Source organism: Girardinichthys multiradiatus, chromosome 7 (assembly GCF_021462225.1).
Source record: "Girardinichthys multiradiatus isolate DD_20200921_A chromosome 7, DD_fGirMul_XY1, whole genome shotgun sequence".
NCBI lineage: Eukaryota > Metazoa > Chordata > Actinopteri > Cyprinodontiformes > Goodeidae > Girardinichthys > Girardinichthys multiradiatus.
Window position 1 is genome coordinate 5,092,562 of NC_061800.1, and position 25,634 is coordinate 5,118,195.

Below are 25,634 nucleotides of genomic sequence, written 5' to 3' on the forward strand. Positions count from 1 at the left end.
TAGAAGTTGCTATCGGTCTGCTGCAGCTGGAAAAACTTCTCTGTGAGGTCCTTGGCTGCCTGCAGTCGCGCTCCACCCTAACCTACAATAATGAGCTGCTAGCACTACTGTCACCTCTGCTTTGTGTGGTGTTCCCACACAAGAACAAGCATCTGCGCACGGTGGTCACACAGTTCTGGAACGCCACCTTTGCCAACACAGTCAGCCTTGAATATCCTGAGGAGATCAGGTGAATATATGGCGCTTGTTACAATGCTGTCTTCAATGTCTGAATAGTCCCGTTTGTTCACGATAAATGAAAAACAGCCAAGATATTAAGTCGTTTTCTAGAAGTTAACGATCGCTTACATCTCACAGGCCAGTACTGAGCCAAGTGAAACAGAAGACTCCGATCATTCTTCCAGGCTTTGAGGCCATCAGTGTTCCTGATGAGTTCAGTGAAACCTGTTCTGTAAGTTGCTTGTATTGGTCTGACCTTTAACATTCTGCTTGCAGCTTCAGCACTCTAACGCTATCTTTGTGTGTGTTCAGAGTGAGAGCTCTCAGCTGGAGACAAAGCTCAGTGGGATGCCCATTAGTTCTACTGGGAAGAGGGACTCCACGCTCAATAAACCTGAGCTGAAGGACAGGAGATCCACAAAGACATCCAAGCCAGTTTCAGTAAGTTCTAAACCCACTTTTCACATCACATTTCATGCAAGCCCTTAAAAAGAATTCATACCGCTTCAATGTCTACCACATTATGGCATAATACAACCAGAAGAATGTATGTGATAGACCATAGAATTTTAAAGTGGGGTGTGCATTTATATTCAACCTCATTTCATCTGAGACTAAATGGAATTCAGAGCCTCCTAATGCCCAGTGTGTGATTTAATATCGGTATAAATGCAGCTGTTTCTGGACTCAGAGGTTTGTTGGAGAACATTAGAGAACAAACGGCATCACAAAGACCAAGGAACACAGCAGACAGGTCAGGGAGAAAGTTGTGGAGAAGTTTAATGCAGGTTTAAGTTAGAAAACAACATCTGTTCAATCTGTCTGAAGTGGAAAGAAATGCTACACTCAGTCCCGCTATAAATGCATGCTTCAGTTTTTCCCCTAGGAATGGCATCTTAACATAATATAAATGCAGCATAATTCAATAGTTACTTTAAATGTACAGACTATTTCCTTACTGACAGCCCAGCCGGGTCAACACCTCTCACCCTGATGACGTGTTAATTTTTGTTGCTTGTGGGGGGCGGAGCCTGAACCACTTAGTTTGATACGGAGTAGGAGAGTTGTGGGTGCTACTCACAGGGGGAGTAAGTGCTGCTATCCTTACAACACTGGATGTTTAAAGGACGCAGATATTTTAAAGATATTTGTTTGGCACTAGCAACAGGGGCGCCTCTTCAATACAATGATGGGAAACCCTTACAATATTAAGCTTTTATTAGATGATGAAAATGTCGATCATTTTTGTTATTTATGCTTATAAAAGACTTTAATTCATGTCTAGTTTTATATGTAAAAAAGTTTTAGTCGATAAAATGAAGACTGTTTTTAAAGAATGGGTACATTTCAGGTGGTAGATGCACAATGCTGGAAGAGCCTGACCTGAAAGACTTGGTTTTACTAACTGATTCAGGGGCTGAATATGTATGCACACCACACTTTTAAATATATTTATATATATTTTTACAAATAAAAACCTTAAATGTCTTTTTCTTCCACTTGTTTTTTAAGCTTTTTTTTTTTATCTTTCATATAAAATCCTAATAAAATACATGGAAGATTGTGGTTCTAAAATTAAAGAACTGTGAAGTTCAAAGGTTATGAATCGTTTCTGGATCGGTACACCTGTAGTTTTTGCTTGGTGCAGTCTGGTGTATGGGCCACATTAAGTCAGAAAGTGGCTGATGGTTGTCCACAGCTTCACTCACAGACATTGATCTTCTATGGTGGACATGTCCCTTAGATGACTGATCAGTTTCTACTCAGACAGAATAAAGGAGCTCATTCTGACTTGCATTTAAAAAGAATATATAGTGCATCACACCTTATGGGTTTGGTTAGATGATGCTAATAGAGAATAAACATGTTGACAATAAAAAAGGGTTTAAATCGGCACCTGAACCACATTGAGGGCAAAGGCTGTTTATAAGTACTATATTTTTTTCCTTCTGCAGACAAAGCTGGACTTTGGCTCCCCCAAACCTCCACGTAGGGAGGTTCTGGAAGAAGAGGCTTCAATCGACTTTGTCTTCATCCCTCCTGAGACAAAGGAAAGGGTTCTGACTGAGCACCAAAAGGAGGTGAAAAGAACCAAAAGGTCAGATTTTCCCTGGTTTTTTTGTCATTAGTATTTCCAAGTGTTGACTTTCACCATGTGACACCGATGATTCCTGTGGTACAGGGTTGATATTCCCGCCATGTACAACAACCTTGACGCTTCTCTGGACACAACAGTATTCAGTCAGTACACGCAGAGCCAGGACAACTCTTCGTAAGTTTACCGTGTAATGTCAGTGATTCCCTCTTTGTGATTTAAAGACGCTTGTGTAACGATCAGTTTTCCTTCAGGGACGAAGTTCCAACCAAAGAAGTGGACGCTGCCATTACAGAGGGACCCAGTGAGGTAACATAACATAAAAACTTTTCCTTAAAGCACAATTTTCCATGTTGACAGATATTTCTTTCCGATAGAAGCAATTTCTCTCTACATACAATGTTGGTGAGACGGTGCCATACATTCAGAATGAGCATGAATAGCATTTCAAAGACTTGCTTGAACTTTTTTTTTTCTCTCTTTTACAAAATGAAAAACATTACAAAGTGGCAAAAATGTTTACCCTAGGGGCGCGGTTGTTCAGCGGTTAGAGGTTTCATTTTGGTTACTTCACAAAGGAGTGGGGCTTTCGTTGTTGAAACCTTTTATGAAAAGATTTTATTTTACCATCTACAACTAGAGAAACTGGATAAGAGCACTTCATTTAAATAGGAGCTTTCTATACATGAAGACATGTGGTTGGTAGTACAACGCTAATTCCATTGAAGTTGGGATGTTGTGTAAAACAAATAATAACTGAATACAATGATTTGCAAATCCTGTCCAACCTATGCTTTTGATTACACTACAAAGACAAGATATTTAATGTTCAAACTAATAAACTTTGTTTTTGGCAAATATTCACTCATTTTGAATTTGATGCTTGCAACTCATTCCACAAAAGCTGGGACAGGAGCAACAAAAGACTGGGAAAGTTGAGGAGTGCTCAAAGAACACCTATTTGGATCATTCAACAGGTGAACAGGTTAATTGGAAATGTTTAGGGTCATGATGCGGTATAAAAGGAGAGACGCTGAAAGACTCAGTTGTTCACAAGCAAGGATGAGACTAATTTTACCACTTGGTGAACATCTGCCTGAGCAAATAGTCCCACAGTTTAGGAACGTTTCTCAAAGTACAATTGCAAGAAATTTACGGATTTCATCATCTGCAGTCCATAATTTCAAAAGATTCAGAGAATCTGAAGAAATCTCTGAAAATAAGCAGAGAAGGCCAAAAACCAACACTGAATGCCTGTGACCTTCGACCCCTCAGCAGGCCACTGCATTAAAAACCGACATAATTTTGTAACAGATATTACCACGTGGGCTCAGGAACACTTCAGAAAACCATTGTCCGTTAAGACAGTTTGTTGCTACATCTACAAATGCAAGATAAAACTACCATGCAAAGCCATATATCAACAGCACCCAAAAACACCACCGGTTTTTGTGGTCCTGAGCGGAGCTGTTAGCTTGTTAGCTGCTAGCAGGGTCAACATTTGTCAGGTTTTAAGCAATGTTCGAACCTATTTTTAGCAGGTAAATGGAAGGGGATTATGGAAAAACAGATTAAATGGAGCAAATTACTGGACCATCAGTATTTAAAACATCTCATTGAAATAATGTTTGTCAACTTTAAAGCACAACACAGGGCGCTCTGTTGGCTCTGCGCTATGGATTCAGGGGGTGTTTGGGCATGTTGGTCGTGTGCCCTCTTTTGTGTGACGTATTGTTGTTGTGCTGCACTGGCTGGTCTGCTCCTGTTGGTCCCGGTTTTCGGTCGGTTTTCGAGGCCCAATGTCTGTCCCTGGCCTTGGGCTCAGTAAATGTGCCGGTGCCTGCCTCCTTTGTTGGAACTTGGCGAACGGCGGTGCCTATTGGGGTCAGCCAGGCAGCTGGCACCCTGGGAGAGCATTTTGCCCCGCAGTCTTTCCCTCCCCATCCCCAGACACCTCCATCTGTCTGCTTCATCACACCACCACTCATGTAGGGCCTTGGGTTGCGGGTGCATCATTGGAGTGCGGGGTGGGTTTCCATTTCCATGTTCCCATGGCAGCCTGGGCCCCAAATTTATTTTATAATTAGACACTCTCAGTTACAACATTTCAACGGGGGGTTAGCATATTGAATGGCATCCAGAGGGGACTCTATTTAATTGACATCACCTCTGGTGCCTGCGCCTGCCTGTAAATGTTAAGTTGCATGTAGACATTGAAGATTCTGGGGGTTATGTCGCAGCCGTTCTTCCTCACCTGTTTTTCTTTTTTAATTGCACTCTACATCAACACCGATCTACTCCGGCGTAGACGACTGCTGGTGGGACCTGTGGGCTCGTCGCTGCAGCTCCCTGGGGCTTCTGCACTGTGGCTGCTGGGTGGTTCCCTTGGGGCTCTCCTCTGCTCTTCTCTGGGGGGTTGTGGTAGTCCTGGTAGTGGTCCTCCCAGAGATCCCGTGCTCTGGGGGGCCTTTGGATGTGTGAGGCTCAGATCTTGTCTGTGTCTGTCTTGGGTTCTGGGGTGGCAGGTCTGTGGCTCCTCACACTCGCTATTGCATATTTTTATGGAGAAACCTTGTATACACAAGCACACTCACACTTACACCCAGCGGTGTTTAGGTTCAGGTGTTAACAGATACACAAATGGTCTATATTGAGCTGCAGTTGCCACTAAATGTATCTTGCAGTAATTAGTACCATGCACTTTTCAGTAACATTACTGTTATATATGCGTTTCTGCAGGTGTAGAAGCAGTCTTCTAGGGTGTTATCTTGTATTCTCTTCATCCTTCTTTCTGTCCTCTATTCTTTTCTCCTTCTTTCCCTTTTTCCTTTTTGCCCCACCTTTCTCTTTCTTGCTTCTTATTTTTCCCTTACGTTTCCATCATTATAGCGTTAGCCGTAATGCTCCACTTGTGAAAGAAAATCTATTGGGATTCTTCTTGACAGTCAGACTTCCATTCTGAGTGCTACTCTGCTGGACAGACCACATAAAAAAAAAACACGGCACAGAACAAATAGTGCGCTTTTTGCATTAGCACTCAAATGGTTTTGCTTTTAGCACAGCTAACAAAGCAAAACATCGTCAAATAAAAACGTTTTGGATTCATCCTGAAATAATTTTCTCTGCCCAGATAATACCTGTTATGTTAACAGCCCTGATGATTGACATGCTGGGTGCATGAACAGCTGATCTGAACTGAACTTTTGGTTGTTCTTTGATTGATGGATGCTGTGAACATCAGATTATAGCCAACTTTGGATCCAAGGATTATTCGAAATCGAGTCTTACTCACCAGCGAATTTCAAAGACATTCAGGTTCTTATGCGCTCCCTTCTTAATTCAATCAGCCGGGCTGACGCAGGTAATGAGAAAGAGGTGTGGCTGGGAGAAGTGTTTTGTTAGTGGCTCCATGAAATCATGGGCAAGTCCTCCTGTGGCTCCTCCTTCCTGGGCTGTACTCAAAGAGCCTGATCTTCAAAAGGTTTGCGTGTGGTTTGCGTCCGCAAAGCTGATCTACAAACATTTCCTATTCGGATTGTGGGTGTTTTTTTATCGTGTTTGCCTTCATGAACATGTAAAAAATATGACAATGACCCAAACACGGAAATTTATGGGAGGATGATATGCAAATATAATTCCTTACCATTTGCAATGCATTTTATGAAACCTGAAATGATTTATGGGTGCTGTTTTTGTATCTAAATTTTGCATGTTTGATATGCAGATACTAACTGGGACACAAAACTGTCTGCTGTCACTGTAGCCAGAAGAAGGCAAAGATAGAATGACAGATGACGGGGAGAGAGAATTGTCGGTACATGTGTCATGTTGGAGTCATCCATTTTGGTTGCACAGTTGAACATGCGCAGCTCAACAGACATCGCATCTCTGACGTCACCAGGGATTATAAAGCCCGCAGAAAATAAACTTTAGTTGCCATTTCCAGCGTGTCTGACAGGACGATGCAATGGAGGCGCATATCTAGAGAGACAAAGGCTTGCAGGCAAACTTTTTCTCCACACGGCCATTCCTGGAAGAGCTATATATATATAATAATTGAGAGAAGCGTTGGTGTTTATTTCGTGCAAGAGTGATTTATCCGTCAAAACAAGGTTGAAGTTCCCCCACCTTCGGTGAAGCGGTTGAGTGACATTTAGTGGTTTTGGGTAATATTTGATCAATTATTAGTGATGAATAACTAATTGAAATTATTAACAACTTTGAGCCCATAACCACAACACCAGAGGACATCTCTGATTTGTATTCGTAAGTAATGATTTTTGGTTAAGAAATTGTTTTTCTGAATAATGATTTTTTTGATTATTAGTTTTGATAAATATTAATTAATCAATCATAATCCTTACAGTCAACAGATTTGGATTGTCAAAAACAAAAATAATTAAGATAGATGAGAATAGAGGATTCTATGTAGGATTATCTAAGCTCTGATTTGGAGCCAATCACAAACAAGCTGTGACATATCTATGATCAAACTCCTTACAACACTTTCCCTGCCTCCGGATCATTTCAGCACACCATTGTTGTCAGTGAGGTCATCTGCTGCTGAAGCACAAACCTGATCATGGCGAAGTGAGCTCATAACTGATCATTCGCTAGAGAAGCACGCACAACCGGTGTAACTATAATTGTAAATCATGCAAATCATCCACTGTGCTTTGGTGAAAAATTACCATTTTAAGGTGAAAAAGACAGGTGTATGTTTTAACCTTGTGACTAAACAAAACTCATTGCTTTATTGACGGTAACATTTTGTCACTACAGAGCTATCGGAGCTGGATCAATTTGATTACATTGTTTGCAACTGAATATATGCCAGGGGAGGATTTATCCAGTATTAAATGACTTCATGTCACCAAAAAGCTATTTAACCTCATACTGTCCATCCTCCGGAAACAGGGGAGGGTTTGTACTTTATGTTTTCTATGTTCAATGCTCTACCTTCCCTTTGGTAAACAGACATGTGGTGTCCTCTAAAACGTCTGAATCTTGGCTAAAAGCTGATATAAACAACTTCTACGAACACCAAACACGGTTAAAAACTACAAGCAGTTGAATCAGAAAGTAATCAAACTCCACAGAATGCCGTCACCGCAAAACTTGGTCTTAGCTGCCCTCCTGACAGCTTGTACACACGCAAACCAGCAGCAAAAGAAGACCTGAAATATCACTCATAAATAAAAAACAGTCTAAAAACTTTCTTACCTTCGTAATTTTCTTTCCTAAATGTATAATTGTTTCGTTTCCATGTTTAGCAGGTAACTATATCTCCCAGTGAGCAATTAAAGCGGCAGTGGTACATTTCCTCATTCCTGTTCCATAGAACTTGTTGATTCAACAAAGGATAAGTCCGCATCACAGGTCTCCGTCTTTTTACATCTGGTGATTGGTGGGACTGATGTCAATCAGTTTGATATAATCTGATTCTGTTGGCCCTATGAATTAAAAGGAGGGGTTGTTTGGGCAAATCGGACCAACCAAACTCGCTGCCTGTCAGTGAATGTGAATGCTGTTTGAGCAAAAGACAGCAGTTTCTTCGTGTTTTATTAAAAATGGAAAATAAATATCGGTAATTTAAAAAACGAATAGTAAAACGAACTACTTTAAACATAAAAAAAAAAAAAAAGTTTAAGTTTTGCAAGTAAAAACACTATTTTTTTTGTAAATGGTGCCAACATGTGCCATACTGTGCCAATAGGCAAAACGCCTACTTATGTTGTTACTAAAAGCTCTGTAACTTTGCTTTAGTTTACCTCAGCTGCATGAATCTCTGAACAGGTAATGTCCACAAGTGGATTTAGGGTTTTAAACATTTGTAGCCTTATTCATGGTACTTCTAAAATGTTAATTTACTGTACAATTTATATATATATAAAAAAAAAAGAAAACTTCTGGCAAGAGAGAAAGATCTAATTTTTCTCTGTCTTCCATGCTCATTATCTCAGGAACAATAGCAGCTACTGTGATACACCTCTGATGGAATATCCTAAGTCTTCTCTTTAATTTGAACCAAGATTATTTATTTAGAGCTTGTAATTGCTGGGAAAAACTCTGTTAAATTTGGGCATGTTATTTTGAGCACAAACTTCACAAAACCCTCTTGGGGGATAAACACGTATATTGTTAAAATATTGGCAAAACGAATTGGGTAGAAACTTAGTACACCAATTTATTTTTATGTACATAAATGTTGAATTTACATTCTATGCTGCAACCGCAAGTTACAAATATGTTAAAATTAATTAAAGCAATCATGTTGCTGTTATTTAAAGAAACTCATGTTTAGTTTTGTCTAAAATCTACGTTTTGCACCCAGGTTTAGAAAACAAAATGGCTTAAATCCATCCTTGGAATGACTTAATTGGATGATGTTTAATAGATGTTGACATCTCACCAGCATGTATCTACTCATGTCTGCAGATATTTTAACTTTTGCATGTTTTCCTTTAATGTTTTTCAGACAGAAGAGAAATCCAGTGAAGATGCTGAAATTCTTTCAAAAGAAACTCAAGACTATGCCAGCCCCCGAGATGACGAGAAAACGTCAGAACTTCAGCCAGAGGAGGAGAGCATCCCAGACTCTGCAAATGTTTCTCTGGATGATCCTACTAAATGCACTGAGGGAACTGAAGACATCAACATGGAATCAACGGACAGCCCAAGTCCAAACATGTCTGCTTCTTCTGATTTGGTCTCGGGGACTCCTCAGAAACCCAGCAGCCGGCGGCAGTCATTTATTACCTTGGAGAAGTATGGCGAGGGAAAGCCTGCCAGTCCCAGTAGTGTGTCCTCATTTATAGGTCCTCTTGTAAAAACATCTACCAGTCAAGATCTCTCTAGTGCTAAAAAGATATTGTCTTCTGAAGCCTCACAGACATCCATAGATCCAAACTCTCAGGTTTCCACTCCTTTAGGAAAGGTTGGTCCACAGTGTCCTGGAAGTGAGTCTCCTCGAAGGCCTAAAGAGTCCAGGTTAAAAAGTGAGCCTGTAAGACTGATTGAGAGACTGCAAAGTGACTCAGTAGAAGATGAAGATGTTATCCCTGACACACAGACAAAAGAAGAGGATAGAGAAATCACTAGTTACTCAGAAGAAATGAATTCTTTGAGTCAGGATGAGGAATCTGAACCAGTGCTAGATGATTCCCAGTCATCTCTGACGCCTTCAGATGAACCAAGACGATCCAGCCGTCACAGAGTAAGACCTCAACTCCCTGGAGAAGACCCAGAGGAACGTGAGGCAAAATACACACATGTAAAAAGAAGATCTTCTGGAGAAGATAGAAAAAGTGAATCTTCTAATTCAGCAGTGGGCAGACCGAACACAAGAAGTAAGCTGGCTGCCATGGAGAACAGCACCAGAGACAGACTGCGATCAAAATCTCAGAGCAACTCCAGTGAATCCAGCCCAAGTAACACTCGGGGAAGACCTCGAAAGAAGATCAAACTTTACAGCCTTTCAGAGGACCTTCTTAAGTCTCCTGAGCGCAAAATGAGAAGCATCAGTGAGCTGAATTCCAATCAGACTGGCATCAAATCAGAAACACTCCCCATTCGTCAAAGCCAAATGCAAAGAAGGGATGATCAGATAAGCATGGCCTCAAAGGAGGCTGGTGAGGCTGAAAGGGCCAAAGAAGTGTCCAGCCAGACTGTTAATGAGGGTATGGTAAATCTGACTAAGGAAGATGATGCTCATCCAAACACAGACTCCCAAACAGTTGTACCTTTGGCTCAGACTGAACAGCCTGAAGAGGTAAAGCCTGAAGATGATGAGAGCCTAAAGGAAGAGCAAAAGGTTCTTGCATCTTCTCCCCAAAGTAAAGGCAAATTGCAAGAAAGAATAGATTCTAATGCAGTCATGTCTTCTCCACTAAAAAAGTCCAAAGATGAAACTAGAAAAAGGCTAGAGAGTGAGAACATGATGGAAGACGACATTAACACCATAGAAGCTGTGACGGACAACTCTAGCCAGGAAGACTCTCTGGTCACACCTTCATCTTCTGGCAGTCAGATTAAACGTAGGTCCAGGCGGAGCAAAGCATTATCTGAGGCAGCAGAGTCTGAAGACAAAGACAATGGTGTGAGCTCTTCAGGACAGTCTCAAACACTCACCCTTCCTGTGAGTCAGACTGAAGCTGTAGTTGGAGGCAGGACCAGGAGGAGTAAACCTGGTGAATCTAATCCAAGCTTGACCCCAGAAACTTCCCAGTCATTAGATGAATCCGGATCAGGGTCGTCTCAAGGTAGGGGCAGATATTCAAGACGGATATCCTCTCAATCATCTGCACCCTGTGTGGAGACATCAGAGTCCGAGTCTTCTACGGTCCTAGAGAACTCAATTCGCAAAAGGAGAGGGAGGAAGCCTCGAGCATTTGTGCAGAGTCCTCCTACTCTTGAATCGAAGGAGGAAAGACTGGATATGGAAGAAGCTGTTTCTCAAAAGTTAGAGAAAAAAAACAGTTTAGAAGAATCATCAGAGACACAAAGTTTAAAGGAATCAGAGCAGGTGATGGGAAGCAAGACTGAGCCAAATAAGGAAGACTCTGAGTCCCCAATGGTGACTGAGACTCTGAAAACTGAAGCTCTAAAAATGGATGAAAGAAAAGACACAAACCAGTGGAACAAGTCACTGGGAAGTACTGATCAAAGTGACTTGAACAATAAAAAAGATTCTTCTCAAGAAGTAGGGGTGCTTGAATCTGCTGGGCCCGGAAACGCATCAACACAGGAGACTTGTATGTCGACTGAGGAGAAGCTGCAAGTCTCAGAGACCTCTGAGAAAAAAGCTGAAACTTTTTCTGAAACTGAAGATAAAGTTATAGAAAAACAGGTGGATTTAAACTCAAACCAGCTAGAATTTTCAGCTCCTCCGGAAGAGGAATGTTTAAACGAAGAGCTTCAACAAAGCCAAATGGAGTGTGCACAGATCACCGCAGAGGAAGAACTTTCTGTCACATGTCATGTTTTAGAGTCTAGTGACAAGGAGGAAATTCCTCTACAGGACAATAAAGACTTTGAAACTGAGACATCTGGGGACAAACACAAAAAGGCTCCTGACACTGAACCTTCAGGTGCTGTTGGACCTGACTGCAGCCCTGCAGTATCTTCACAAGTTGCTTCCCAGGAATCTCCAGTTAAACAGAAAGACATAGAGGCTGCAACAGAACCAGATGTTGGACAAAGCCCCACCAATGGACGGATGAAGGGCACATGGTCACCTTCAGCTTCCCCTTCTACCAGTATCCTCAAAAAAGGTCAGAAGAGGCCAATAGAGGTGGAGATGACCTCTCCTTTTGCCAAGGTAAGAAACCTATGCAGCCTTAAATCCACAAAACTAAAGATGGAGGTAATACCTTTTATTTGTAACTGTTTCATTCTTTTTACCTGCGTAGTCCCGGCGTGTATCTTTTGCTAACCCCATCCAACAGCAAGAGACGGCTGATGATATTGATCGGCGCAGCCCAGCACTTAGAACCAGCTCTCCCAGAAGGTCCAAAGGCTGCAGCATCCCACAACCTAAGGTATTAGAAACGGGTAGTGCGTTTCCTATCTGTGGTGAACAGTTTCCCTAACAACAACATTCTGCTTTTTTACCCAGCACGTCACAACTCCAACAAAAGGCTTGCTGATCGGGAGCCCCAGAAATCTGCACAGTCAAAGTTACAGGAGCTCCAAGAAGTGCCTGGTAGGTCATCATGTTCTTGGAAGCCAAACGAGCTGGGGAAGAAAAACATCTTACTGCTATTGTTGAAGCATGGTTGCAAATATAATGAATTAGGAATCATTCTAATCCAACATTGGAACTGGTTTTGAGACTTAATATTATAAACATTTGGTTCTAATAGTTCATAATTGAGTTTTAACCAACTTTGTAGCCTTGCTGTTTGAGCATCAGAACATTGTGTTGAATCTTTAACTCTTGTCTCCTCAAGGTTATCTCTCTTGCTTGTGCACCTTTTTACCACACTTTTTCTTTCCACTCAACTGTTCATTTACGTGCTTGTTCACGGCACCCTAGGCCCTACCATTCTTGAGGAGGATTTCAGTGACTGCTGTCTGCTATATACAACTGTCTGTCGCCATGATGTTTGTCCAGGTAGTGTTTGTTTGAGCCAGAGCCCCTAATAGGCTGTTGTGAATACAGCCAAGGCGGTGTAAGAATACCACAAATGTTGGTTGATGCATACCTATCTTATACCGATGATAATATAGGAAGTGCTTTAATACCATTTAGTGGTAGGACTGTGAGCTACAACTAGTTCATGGAAACTGAAGTGCTTGGTGGACAGACCACATGGAATTTTGCTGATAAACTCAAAAAAGTCTTAAGCCTGAGGGAGGTTGTGCAGTGAGAAAATATAAACTTACTAATATTTTCTACAGTTGATATATCAGAATAGACATATGTGATTAGAACCCCAACTAATGATTATTTTGCTAATTTTTTAATCTGTTGACTATTATATTGATTAATAATGTGGAAAGTGCTTAATAGGAGATTTGTTTTACAGAATATCAACCAGGGGAAGATAAAGCTAAGCCACCTGAGAAGTTCTGAATAGAGCATATGTACAGACAAAGAAGGCTGTTTATATTAAAATTTATAAATTCTTTGTACAATTTTGGCTTAATTACTGCTCTGAGTGGTTTGTTGTGTGTATACTCCAGTTAACAATTATCTAAATACTGAATTAGTAGAAGATTATTTCAATAATAGATTAATCATGATCAATCTGATTAATTGTTTCAGCCCTAGATGTGACCAAAAGTATTTATTTTGGGTTTGAAGCTTTTTAGCGACATTTAGCAATTATAATTTGGGTATATTTGTAGAAATTATTATTGTCATGTATTTCCAATGTGCAACATCTAATCAAATGATAGGAGCTTCTGGGACTGCATGATGAAGAACCAATGGTTCCCTTTCAGTAGATTCAATTAGTACAACACATGAGTATATTACGCCCTGCATGTCCTGGCTGAAACTTTAATCATGCCTCCTAGGAAAATGATGTGATGACGACAAGTGACAGGCCCTGCCTGCACTATATACCTGTTATCACCATTACTAAGTTCTTACGCTCTTTACCTCGCTAAGAACACATCTGTGAACCAGGCTATTAGTTCCTGTCCTCAGGGCTTCTTGCTTCATGAGAAGCTTTCTCTGTTTGTGTCAGGATCATTCACAGAGCGTTGGCGGAGCCTGAAGCATGTGCACTCTGTCGGCAGCTTTGTCGCTAGAGCCTGGAGAGATGGGTTAAATTGAAAAAGTGCTGGAAGAGGCTGCTATCTCACTGTGAGACCCACTGCTCTCCAAGTCGGAAACCTGGTTTCGTCAGATTCCGACGAGGAAAGCTTTTCGGTCGGAGTCCCTGCCTCCAGCTGGGCGGACCATATGGAGTATGTTGATGGTTAGCCAACAATGAAGATGCTCGGTCTCAGCTTTGACTGTAACCTCTTCAGGGAGACGAGACCGTGCTGGACATTGGCTTAGAAGATGAGTCTCTGCTGGGTCAGGGTGCTGCGGCCCCATTGGACCCAGGCAACACGTCTTTCTTCTCCCTTTGCCATTGTGCAACTGAAACTATGGACGTGGAATGACCCTCCCGACTTCTTGCGGAGAAGCCATCGCAATTCACCGGGTTTTATCTCCCTGCAGAGCCGGCCGCAGTCGAGCACCATCTTCATGGAACAAACCACTGTCCACCCGTGCCACAGCACTGGGCTATGGACCGTATCTGGACCTGGAAGGCACCGAAAAAAGCCGGACTGGTGAATATTCTGCCTGTAGAACAGTCTTTGGCAGTATATCTGGCCCTGTCCCCAAATCATGGCGTAGGTGGTCCAACATGGCTTCCGTCCAAGCACTGTAGATTCTCCACTGCTCATCTGAAAAAGAACCCACAGAGCTCAAGCGACCACTGCTCGTGCCTTGAACTCCATCACTATGTTCCAGACATACCAAGCAATGCACCTGCCGGAGTTTGGAGCACAATCACTGCCGGAGAGCCCTCTAATGCAGGTCTTAAATGAGGTGAGGATCACTTACTACATCCTCCGTGTGTTCCGCTGTGCAATGCTTTCTCTCAGTAGTTGGATGGCATCATCGGTGGCCACGCAAAGGCATCTGTGGCTGACGCTCTTTGACATCCTGGTTAGGGACAGAGCTGTCTACCTGGATGAACCGGCGGTAGCTGATGGGCTGTTTTGCCAATCTCTTGAGCTGAGGAAAAGCAGACCGAAGCGGTGCGCTGTATCATCCCCAGACGTATTGTGAGACCCAAATCCACCTAAGAGATTGACGCAACCCGTGAGCTTGAGCCATCAGACATCACAACACAGAAAGGGTGATGGCTTCGTCCAATCTTGGACTTAAGAGTTCTCAAATACCTCCAGAAATAAAGTTCAAAATGTTAACACTCAAGCAGCTTCTGAGTGCTATCAGCCCTGGCAATTAATTCGCCACAATCGACAGACGTTTACTTTCACGTAGCTATACACCTGTACCCCACAGGCAGTTTCTGAAATTTGCCTTTGAGGGCAGGGCTTACGAGTACCTCATACTGCCTTTCAGTCTGTCTCTAGCGCCTCGCATCTTTAAAAAATGTGTGGAGGCAGCGCTAGCACTTTTCAGAGAAAAAGGCGTCTGCAATTTCACTTATCTTACCCCAAGTCAGCAGGTTTCATTTCTCGGGCTGGAAATATGCCCCGACCATCAAGACGCATCTTTCCAACCACAGAGTGGCTGCTTTTCACCGCTGCCTTGCTCAGTTTCAGTTTGGACACAACCTGCGTTTCCAGACTATCCTACAACTGATGGGTATGATGGCATTTATGATCCCAGTAGTACCATTAGGCCTTCTGATGATGTGCCCGTTCCAACAGTGGACCCGCACCCACCTGCTCTGTGGATGAGGTCCCCGCTGCACAAAGATAACGATAACCACTGCCTGTATGTTGGCTCTCCGCCCTTAGTGGGAACCAGGACTATTGTGCCGTGGTTCACTAAAAGGCAGAGTAACCTTTTGCAAAGTACTATCCACGGATGCCTCCCTGAGGGGGTGGGGGGCTCTGTGCGATGGCGTGGTGGTGAGGGGGGTTTTGACACCAGTTCAATCTATACTCTACATAGTCTACCTGGAGCTCTTAGCAGTTGTGCTGGCTCTGCAACATGTCTGCCAGGTTCTGTCAGACCAACATGTTCAGTTCAGGACAAACAACACCACTATGATTTCACACATAAACAGAGGGGAAAGGACACACTCGCTTCCTCTCCTAAAGCTATGGTGCACCCTCTTGCAGTGGTGCAGCGTACTCTGTCTATTAGAGCTACTCATGTCCCTGGACAACTTAACCTGGGTGCAGTATTGCTCTCCATTACCTGTCTTTTGTTCTTTTCCATAACAGATCAGAATGCTCTATATGGCCCAATTTACTCCTGTATGCATTTCCCCAGTCAAAATGATACTACCTGTTCTAGATGGGGAGTGCACAAACAGGGTCTGTCCCTAATTTTGGTAGCAACCCATTGGCCAGCAAAGTCATGGTATGCCGAGATAGTTTGTCTGCCGGCAGGAGAGCCCCGGCAACTCCCTGTTCGCTGGGATCTCCTCGCTCGGGCATGGGGGTTAAGTCTTTAGGTTACTTGTGTAACCCCGGTTCTCAGAATAGCGTGAGGGAGATGTCTCACTATGGGATACGCCCCTTGCCGTATTCCGCAGAAGCATTTATGTCATTACGCCAATCCTGATTGGCTGGTGATCGCGACGCTAGCGTCACCTACCCTATAAGTAGCTTGCGCCACGACACAGCGTCATTCGAAATAACTACCTCTTCTCGCTTCGCCCCAGCAAGAAGGGTTGTCTGGTGAGACATTATGGGAAGAAACTTGTGCCATCAGAAACTGAATTTGAATTGCTCAAACTGAATCTGTTTTTGTGTAATTTGAAATTAAATGCATTGATTTGAAAATGAATTTCACTAAACTGAAACTGAATATAATGGTTTAAAACTGAACTTAATGGTTTAAAACTGAACTTGTTTGCTTTGAAAATTGCTCTGCTTTGTATTGAAAATTCAGTTCGATTAGTTTCACTTTCAGGTCTGAAATTCAATTTCCGTTCCAAAATTAAGTTTTTTGTGTCACACATCCGGGTCCTTGAAGCCAGAGATTAATCAAACACAGATTTACTGATTCACGGATGTCTGTCCAAATTAAGGACTGCATCCTTTGAAGGATGCATTTGTAGGCCGATAACGTCCTGGATGAGGCAACAAATGCTGTCTAATCTCCAAGGTTCCAACAAATGCGTCCTTATTATCCCCAGATTTGATACATGGGTCCGGTGTATCCTCCGTGTCCCACCCTATCCCATGATTCATTGCAGCTCAAAGTAGATTGTTCAAACGGAAGTAGCAAAGGCTGGAGGAGAGAGAAAAGTTGTGAATAAAATTGCATATATTGTGCATTCTGTGACCTTTTCCAATGTATTTAGACGAGAATGTTGTTGTGTAAACCTAAAATATCTGATCAGTTTATCAAGCTATCGCTTAATTCCACAAATGCGCCAATGTGTGCAACAATAACATTTTAAAAACAAAACAGCATTATAAGCCATCACCAATATGTAAAAGGGTAAATAAAAACCGTGTAGTTATTTACAGTAGAAACAGCGTTATTAACCTTCAGGCTCCATTTGCTCAGCTTCACAGCTCTGTGCTTCACGCTAACACGGTTACTAGGCAACAGAAGTTACGCTGAGGTAAGGGCAAGAGAAACGCAGACCGACGTAACACCGGCGGCACACTATGCTAATCTGGTATGTTTAGCTAATAGCTACAGGTAACATAAGTGTTACTGTTTGACCATCATTTGTTTACATGGTGCTTCTTATAGATGCTGATTTGACTTGGTGATTGACATCCGCCCAGCTCATGTATGCTGCACTGCTCCAGCTCAACATGCCGTAAAGGAAGTTTAACCTGATGTGAAACGTAAATCGATGAATCTGTGTTTGATTAATCTGTGGATATCCTCAAGGACCCGGTGTGTAACACAAAAAACTGAAGTTTGGAACTGAAATTGAATTACAGACCTGAAAGTTGAAAGTATTCAAACTGAATTTTTAATACAACGAAATACATGAAATGAATTCAGTTTCAAACCATGAAATTCAGTTTCAGTTTAGTGAAATACATTTTCAAATCAATGCATTTCATTTCAAATTACACAAATGCAAATTCAGTCAGAGCAATTCAAATTCAGTTTCTGATGGCACAGGTTTCTTCCCATATATCTCACTCATGCTACTCTGAGAACCGGGGTTACGCAAGTAACCTAAAGTTCTCATTCACAGCATTCGTTTCGATGTCTCACTATGGGATATGGAGACAGCTTATCTCTAGTAACCTCCAGCGCTTAGCTGAGACTATCCTATTCCAGTAAGGACCCAGGGTTTAAAACAGCTGAGGCGTCCAACTTATAAAATCGAGCAAAAGCGAGCAGAGAAGACCAGCTCGCCGCTGCACATATGTCCTGGATAGACATCCCCTTGAAGAGGGCCCAGGAGGCATCCATGCCACGGGTGGAATGAGCACGCAGGCCCACCAGGGGCTGTAGCCCCTGGCTTGAATAGGATAACGCAAATGCTCCAACAATCCAGTGAGAGAGGCTGCTTTGTGATGGGCTTGCCCCTAAAAGGTTTTGCCCAGGACACAAAAAGCTGATTACTTCTCTGGAAGTTGCTAGTCCTGTCCAAGTAGGCCCGCAGAGCCCCGACTGGACAGAGCTTGTTCAGCCTCTGTTCCTCCAGGGTGGAAAAAGGCGGCGGAGAAAAGGCTGTAAGAATAATTGGAGCGAATGAGCCCACCACTTTAGGCACAAAAGCTGGGTTGGGCTGCACTGAGACCTTGACACCTCCGGGACCAAACTTGGAACAGGAGGGGTTCACTGAGAGAGCATGGAGATCACCTACATGTTTAGTAGATGCCAAGGCCAGCAATAGCACTTTCTTGAGGGACAAATGCTTGAGGTCAGCCTCCTCCAAAGGTTGAAATGGGGGGGTGGCGAGGCCCTCCAAAACCACCGTCAGGTCCCACGGGGGTGCCAGGGACCTGGCAACCGGCAGGAGTATACATGCCCCTTTCATAAAACGGCCCACCAAAGGGTGTTGGCCGGCTGTTTTCCCCTCAAAGCCTACATGGCATGCCAAGATGGCAGCCAGGTAAACCTTAATTGTGGAGAATGCGTTTCTCTTGTCAACCAGCTCCTGCAGAAATGACAAAATCACCCCAACAGGACATTGAAAAGAGAGGAGACCTCTGTCAGAACACCACTCTTCAAAAATTCTCAACTTGCAGTCATATAAAGACTGGAGGAAGCCCTAGCACTCTGAATGGTGTTTATAACGTTCTGAGGGAGCCCTGCTGTGCTCAAACTATACCACTCACGAGCCAGGCCCATAGCTTTAGGTGCTCTGGGTGTTGGTGAAACACTGTCCCCCCCTATCTGAGACAACATGTCCTCCCACAGCGGTAGTTGCCAAGGCTGTCCTCTCAGGAGCTGATATATTTCCGCCAACCAGTGCATTGCTGGCCAGTGTGGAGCTATCAGGATCAGTGTGTGGTGGTGCTCCCTCACTCTGGCTAGAGTAGGTGCAATCAGAGCCATGGGGGGGGGGAGCATACAGAAGAGTTGTGGGGTCAGGCGCGCGCGAGAGCGTCCACTCAGAGTGGTGTGTCCCGATCGTGCATCGAGAAGAACAGTGGACACTGAGCATTCTCGTTGGAGGCGAAGAGGTCCACCGTTGCCTGCCCAAAACAGAACCACAGCTGTTCCACTATGGCTGGATGTAGGGTCCAATCTCAGTGTAACGGAGCGCCCCTGGACAGCATGTCTGTTCTGCGGTTCAGAGCTCCGGATACACGGGTTGCTCCGGGTGACAGGAGATGCCTGTTGCTCCATAAGATCAGCTTGTGAGCCAGAGTGTGCAACCGAAGGGAACGCAGTCCTCCCTGACATAAGCCACTGTCGTGGTGTTGTCGGTCCTTACAAGGATGTGATGACCGCTGAGGAATGGGAGGAAGCCCTTTAGCATGAGAAACACTAAGAGCTCCAGATAATTTATGTGGGACCGCTGGCGGTTCTGGCTCCAGAGACCTCTTACATCGTTAATTCCTCCCCATCCTGACAGTCTCGCGTCCGTTGTGACCACCTTTCGTGATACAACGGGACCTAGCAGCACACCCTGCTTCAGAAAGCCTGGACAGTGCCAGGGGCACAGCGCTCTGACACACTCTGTTGTGACCGTCACCCTCCGTATGCCATGACCCACAAGATGAAGCTTGTACGCGGCTACCCAGCGCTGAAATCGGCCGAGGGGGACGACTAAGATGACAGAAGCCATCAATCCCAGCAGCCAATGGCACAATCTGAAAGGAAATGATCTGAGCAGGCGGAACGAAGCAAGGCAGGATTCCAGCGTGTGCACCTTGTCTGCTGACAGATGAGCGCTGAACGAAACCGAATCCAGTGCTAACCCCAGAAAGATGTTCTGTGCCGGGACTAACACACTCTCTCTGTAATTTAACACACAACCGAGATCGAGTAGGTGTTGGACGAGTATCTGCTCGTGTGTCACAGCTTCTCTCTGCGATCGAGCCAGAAGGAGCCAATTGTCCAAATATGTGGCCAAGCTGCTTCGGTACAGCGCAATAACACTCTCGGGCTCAGGGAGAAGCCGAATGATGGCACTGTGTATTCGTAAGAGACGCCTTGAAAAGCGAATCTCCGTGTGTAAGCATCCTGAATTTGTATTTCCTGAGATAACCGTTTAGGGCCCTGAGATCCAGGATCGGGCAAAGTCTTCCCCCACCCCATTTTGGGATCAGAAAATACCTGGAGTAGAAGCCGCTGTCTCTCTGCTCCGCGGGAACAGGGCTGATTGCTCCTTTCCTCAGCAGCGCCAAGATTTCCTCCTGCAGCGCCGAGCAGATTCTCCCCGAGCCTTAGTGGAAACTATGCCAGAAAAGAGAGGGGGTATGAAGCCGGTATCCCCGCGTTATAGTTCATTGAACCCATGCTGACGTCGTGAGGGAAGCCCACTTGTGTCTCTGAGTGAAAAGTGACATCCCTATGGAGTCTCCCTCCACTCTCAAAAGTCGGCACATGGGGCCCTCTTGCGGCCTGGCAGAGTTGTCGACAACGGATGGCACTGCAAATGTGTGGGGAGATAACACTGTTACGGAGCCGATCCCAATCTGCTGTCTGTGAGGAGTGGCGCCTCCTCCAGGAGCAGTGATGTGATTGACCCGTTTATTTTTCTTTTTAATGTTTTTAACTGCACCCTTGACCTTGGGTCTGGAAACATGCTTTATTTTTGAACATGTGAGTGTGTTTTTGTGACTCGTGGTTGAGACAGGGCCAGCTGTCCCAATAGTCGAGCCTCCTCGTCCTTCGGCTGGGGGAACGTCTTGCAGCAGAGAGTCGGAGGGACACACACTCTGTGGCTGGGTGTGCAGAGCTGGTGAACGAGGAGGCAGATGTGATCTCATCCTACACATCAGGGTCCGGCTTGTTGGCCATGTCTTTGCACAACTCCGCTTGTTATGCGGAGAGCATGGAGGACACAGTTAGAGCTCTTACAGCAACCGCTGCCACTTTATAAGTTCTTTCGGTCAGGGCTGATTTGAAAACGGTCTGCCCTGGATGGCAATGTGGGGTTTTTGGAGGACGTTTGCAGCCATGGGTGCAGGTGTGCTGCCACTAGCAGCTCCTCTGGGGGCATGCGGTGAATGCCCGGCTTCTCCATGCCCTTGAAGTCTAGAGAGGAAGCTCCCTGAATCTGGGACTTCCCACTGAAGAGGCGGTTCCAGGAGACCGTTACCTCGTTGAATACGGGGAGCAGCTGTTTGGTCGCCCTGGTGGTCTGGGGCAATTTCTTCCCTTCGTAGCGAGATCTGGTCGTCTCCACTACTATTTCAGGCCAGGGGATGTTAACCCTGGATGCAGCGCATTTGCACACTGTCTGCATGTCCATGCACATTGCGGGGGAGGCTGTCACGCTCCCCCTGCCCTCCCCGGGAACCAACAGGACCCCCGGCTTCGCAGCCTGTGGGCTCGGGATGAAAAATTCATCTGTGTCTGACTCTGAAACGAGGAGCTCCGAGATTACTTCATCTTCGTCCTTGTAGTCCAGGTTTAGGACATCCTCAAGGGGCGAGAGGGCTGTGGCCAAGTCCGCTTGCGAACCCCAGCTGGCAGTGGCACCCAGTCCAGCGTGAACCTTCTCACCCCGATCACTGTCGTTGCTGGGCGGCAGCCCGCTCGACGGCAAGTAAGGGTCTCTGCCGGACAGGCTAGCTTGCTGTGCTAGTCGTCTTCAGAGGCTCCTCATTGTGAAGCGGTAACAGTCCGCACATGAACCGGGGGAATGAACCGCCAGACGGGCATGTTCCAGCCCAAGACATGTCGAGCACACCTGGTGTAGGTCTTTGCTCGAGATTTTGTTCCTGCAGCCGCAGAGGTGAGCCGCCGAGTTGCTATCTCCTCTGGTGTGAGGGGAAGCGGTGGTAGTAATACAGGTGGTAGCTGCAGGCTATGGTGGAGGCTGGAGAGGTAGCAGCTAGCGCCCGTCGGCGGAGAGCATTAAACTTTTTTCCTTCGCCAGAGGGCAGTTGAGCTAGCCTGCTATGAGAGATATGCCTTGAATCGAGAAGAGGCTTTCAAATGATGCTGCGTCCTGGCGCAAGCTACTTTTATAGGGTAGGTGACGCTGGCGTCGCGATCACCAGCCAATCAGGATTAGCGTAATGACATAAATGCTTCTGAGGAATACAGCAAGGGGTGTATCCCCTAGTGAGACATCGAAACGAATGCTATGAATGAGAACTTTCATCAACACCCAGAGCTGTGGAAGCTGCATGTCTACCTGCTGAGAGGTCCGGCCTATTTGCTAAGGGCCTCCGCCTGCTGTAGTGGCAACAATCCAGAATGCAAGAGCATCCTCCGCTAGAGGCTTATATGCTTACAAATGGCAAGCTTTTGAGCAGTGGTGTGAGGACAAACACATTGTTTGTCCATTGCAGTGCTCAGTGGTAGATGTTTTAACGCTCTAGGAACGTCCAGGAACTGCTGGATAAAGGTCTTTTCCCAGTTCAGACCTCTCTATGAGGGGCTGTTAGGACATTATTGTGAATTTACTTTCACACACGCACTACTGAAATGCTCTCACACGCACTACTGAATAGTTTTCAAATAATTTCAGTAGAAACGGATTTGTTTCAGTTGCAAAGAAGAGACGTTGAAGAGCTGTGTCCTTCTAAGAAGGCATTTGTGGGCCGATTACATCACAGCGATGCGACAAAGGCTGTTCAAATTCGAAGGCTCCTCCAAAGGGAGCCAACAAATGCGTCCTTCTTTTCCCCAGATATGAAGGATGGGTCCAGTGTATACTTCGTGGCCCACCCTATCCCATGATTCATTGTGAGTCAAAAGCAGATTGTTGAAGCAAAAGAAGTAATGGCTGAGAAGGGAGAAAAGCTGTGAATAAAGTTGGATGTATTACACTTTCTGTGGAACATACAGTAAATACCTTTTACAATGTTTTTAGTTGAGAATGTAGTTGTGTAAACCTGAAATATCTGCCCCATTTACCAAGATATCGCCTAATTCCAAAGCGCTGCGATTTGTTCAGAAATGTCCGCACCCGCTGCGCTAACAGCCGGCTTGCCTCCTAGCTGTCAGCTGACAGAGGCTTGCTATACCGGGAGAGAATGTCTGACTCCCGGCACTCATTTTCAAACTCCCGCTGGCTTTTCCCATTGAGTGGAAGTTAAACACCAATATAATTCAGTCAGATGATATTTAACAGTTAATGTTTGGTCTATTTATATATTATTATCATTGTTATTTATTATTAAGATAAGATTGACATTATTGATGTCACAATGGAGAAATTAACTTGTTACAGCAGCTCTCAGTGACAGACAGGTAGGGTGCAGACAGTTATGAAAAAGGTACTCGTACTCGTTGTCTTCCGCCCAGACGTCCCTCTCTCCAGACACCTCCTCCAGTTCCTCCAGGGGGAGCCCAAGGCGTTCCCAGGCCAGCCGAAAGACATAGTCCCTCCAGCGTGTCCTGGGCCGTCCCCTGGGCCTCCTCCCGGTGGGACGTGCCTGGAACACCTCCCGAGGAAGGCGTCCAGGAGGCATCCGGTATAGATGCCCGAGCCACCTCAACTGGCTCCTCTCGATGTGGAGGAGCAGCGGCTCTACTCCGAGCCCCTCCCGGATGGCCGAGCTCCTCACCTTATCTCTAAGGGAGCACCTGGCCACCCTACGGAGGAAGCTAATTTCAGCCGCTTGTATCCGGGATCTCGTTCTTTCGGTCATGATCCAAAGTTCATGGCTATAGGTGAGGGTAGCAACGTAGACCGACCGGTAAATTGAGAGCTTTGCTTTTCGGCTCAGCTCTCTCTTCACCACAACGGACCGGCACAGCGCCCCCATTACTGTGGCAGCCGCACCGATCTGTCTGTCGATCTCCCGCTCCATTCTTCCCTCACTCGTGAACAAGACCCCGAGATACTTAAACTCCTCCACTTGAGGCAGGAACTCCCCTCCAACCTGAAGAGGACAAGCCACCCGTTTCCGGTCGAGTACCATGGCCTCGGACTTGGAGGAGCTGATCCTCATCCCAGCCGCTTCACACTCGGCTGCGAACCGCCACAGCGCATGCTGTAGGTCTTGGCTAGAGGGGGCCAGCAGGACCACGTCATCCGCAAAAAGAAGAGACGAAATCCACTGGTCCCCAAACCAGACCCCCTCCGGCCCTTGGCTGCGTCTAGAAATCCTGTCCATAAAAGTTATGAACAGGACCGGTGACAAAGGACAGCCCTGCCGGAGTCCAACATGCACCGGGAACAGGTCCGACTTAGTGCCGGCAATGCGGACCAAACTCCTGCTCCGCTCGTACAGGGACCGGATGGCCTCTAATAAAGGGCCCCCGATTCCATACTCCTGGAGCACCCCCCACAGGGCATCACGAGGGACACAGTCAAATGCCTTCTCCAGGTCCACAAAACACATGTGAACCGGTTGGGCAAACTCCCATGAACCCTCGAGCACCCTGTAGAGGGTATAGAGCTGGTCCAGTGTTCCACGGCCGGGACGGAAACCACACTGCTCCTCCTGAAGCCGAGGTTCGACTATCGGTCGGACTCTCCTCTCCAATACCCTGGCGTAGGCCTTACCAGGGAGGCTGAGGAGTGTGATCCCCCTGTAGTTGGAACACACCCTCCGGTCCCCCTTTTTATGAAGGGGGACCACCACCCCAGTCTGCCAGTCCAGAGGCACTGTCCCCGACCGCCACGCAATGTTGAAGAGGCATGTCAACCATGACAGCCCTACAACATCCAGAGACTTAAGGTACTCAGGGCGGATCTCATTCACCCCCGAAGCCTTGCCACCGCGGAGCTTTTTAACCACCTCGGTGACTTCAGCCTGGGTGATGAAAGAGTCCAACCCCGAGTCCCCAGCCTCTGTTTCCACCACGGAATGCGTGATGGCAGGATTGAGGAGATCCTCGAAGTACTCCTTCCACCGCCCGATAATGTCCTCAGTCGAGGTCAGCAGTCTCCCGCCCCCACTATAAACAGTGTTGGCTAAGCACTGCTTCCCCCTCCTGAGGCGCCGGACTGTTTGCCAGAATCGCTTCAAGGCCAACCGGTAGTCCTTCTCCATGGCCTCACCGAACTCCTCCCAGGCCCGAGTTTTTGCCTCTGCCACAGCCCAGGCCGCAGCACGCTTGGCCTCAAGGTACCCGTCAGCCGCCTCAGGAGTCCCACAAGCCAACCACAGCCGATAGGACTCCTTCTCCAGCTTGACAGCATCCCTTACTGCCGGTGTCCACCACCGGGTTCTGGGATTGCCGCCGCGACAGGCACCGCAGACCTTATGGGCAGCAGCATCGACAATAGATGCGGAGAACATGGTCCACTCGGACTCTATGTCTCCAACATCCCCCGGGATCTGGTCGAAGCTCTCCCGGAGGTGGGAGTTGAATACATCCCTGGCCGAGGGCTCCGCCAGACGTTCCCAGCAGACCCTCACTATGCGCTTGGGCCTACCAAGTCTGTCCGGCTTTCTCCTTCTCCAGCGGATCCAACTCACCACCAGGTGGTGATCAGTGGACAGCTCAGCCCCTCTCTTCACCCGAGTGTCCAAAACATGCAGCCGAAGGTCTGATGATACGACAACGAAGTCGATCATCGACCTCCTGCCTAGGGTGTCCTGGTGCCAAGTG

At 45.8% G+C, this 25,634-nt stretch overlaps 1 protein-coding gene across 3 annotated transcripts in view; it reads left to right on the top strand.

The window, feature by feature from the left end:
• rif1 (replication timing regulatory factor 1) overlaps positions 1 to 25,634 on the top strand; it is a 48,706-nt gene that overhangs the window by 15,068 nt on the left and 8,004 nt on the right. For all 3 annotated transcript variants that reach the window (XM_047370783.1, XM_047370785.1, XM_047370784.1), the window contains exons 24-32: positions 27 to 229; positions 358 to 451; positions 532 to 660; positions 2,175 to 2,317; positions 2,402 to 2,491; positions 2,569 to 2,623; positions 8,793 to 11,633; positions 11,725 to 11,853; positions 11,931 to 12,017. In XM_047370783.1, the coding sequence (XP_047226739.1) occupies positions 27 to 229; positions 358 to 451; positions 532 to 660; positions 2,175 to 2,317; positions 2,402 to 2,491; positions 2,569 to 2,623; positions 8,793 to 11,633; positions 11,725 to 11,853; positions 11,931 to 12,017 (3,771 nt within the window). The remainder of the gene's footprint in view (positions 1 to 26; positions 230 to 357; positions 452 to 531; positions 661 to 2,174; positions 2,318 to 2,401; positions 2,492 to 2,568; positions 2,624 to 8,792; positions 11,634 to 11,724; positions 11,854 to 11,930; positions 12,018 to 25,634) is intronic.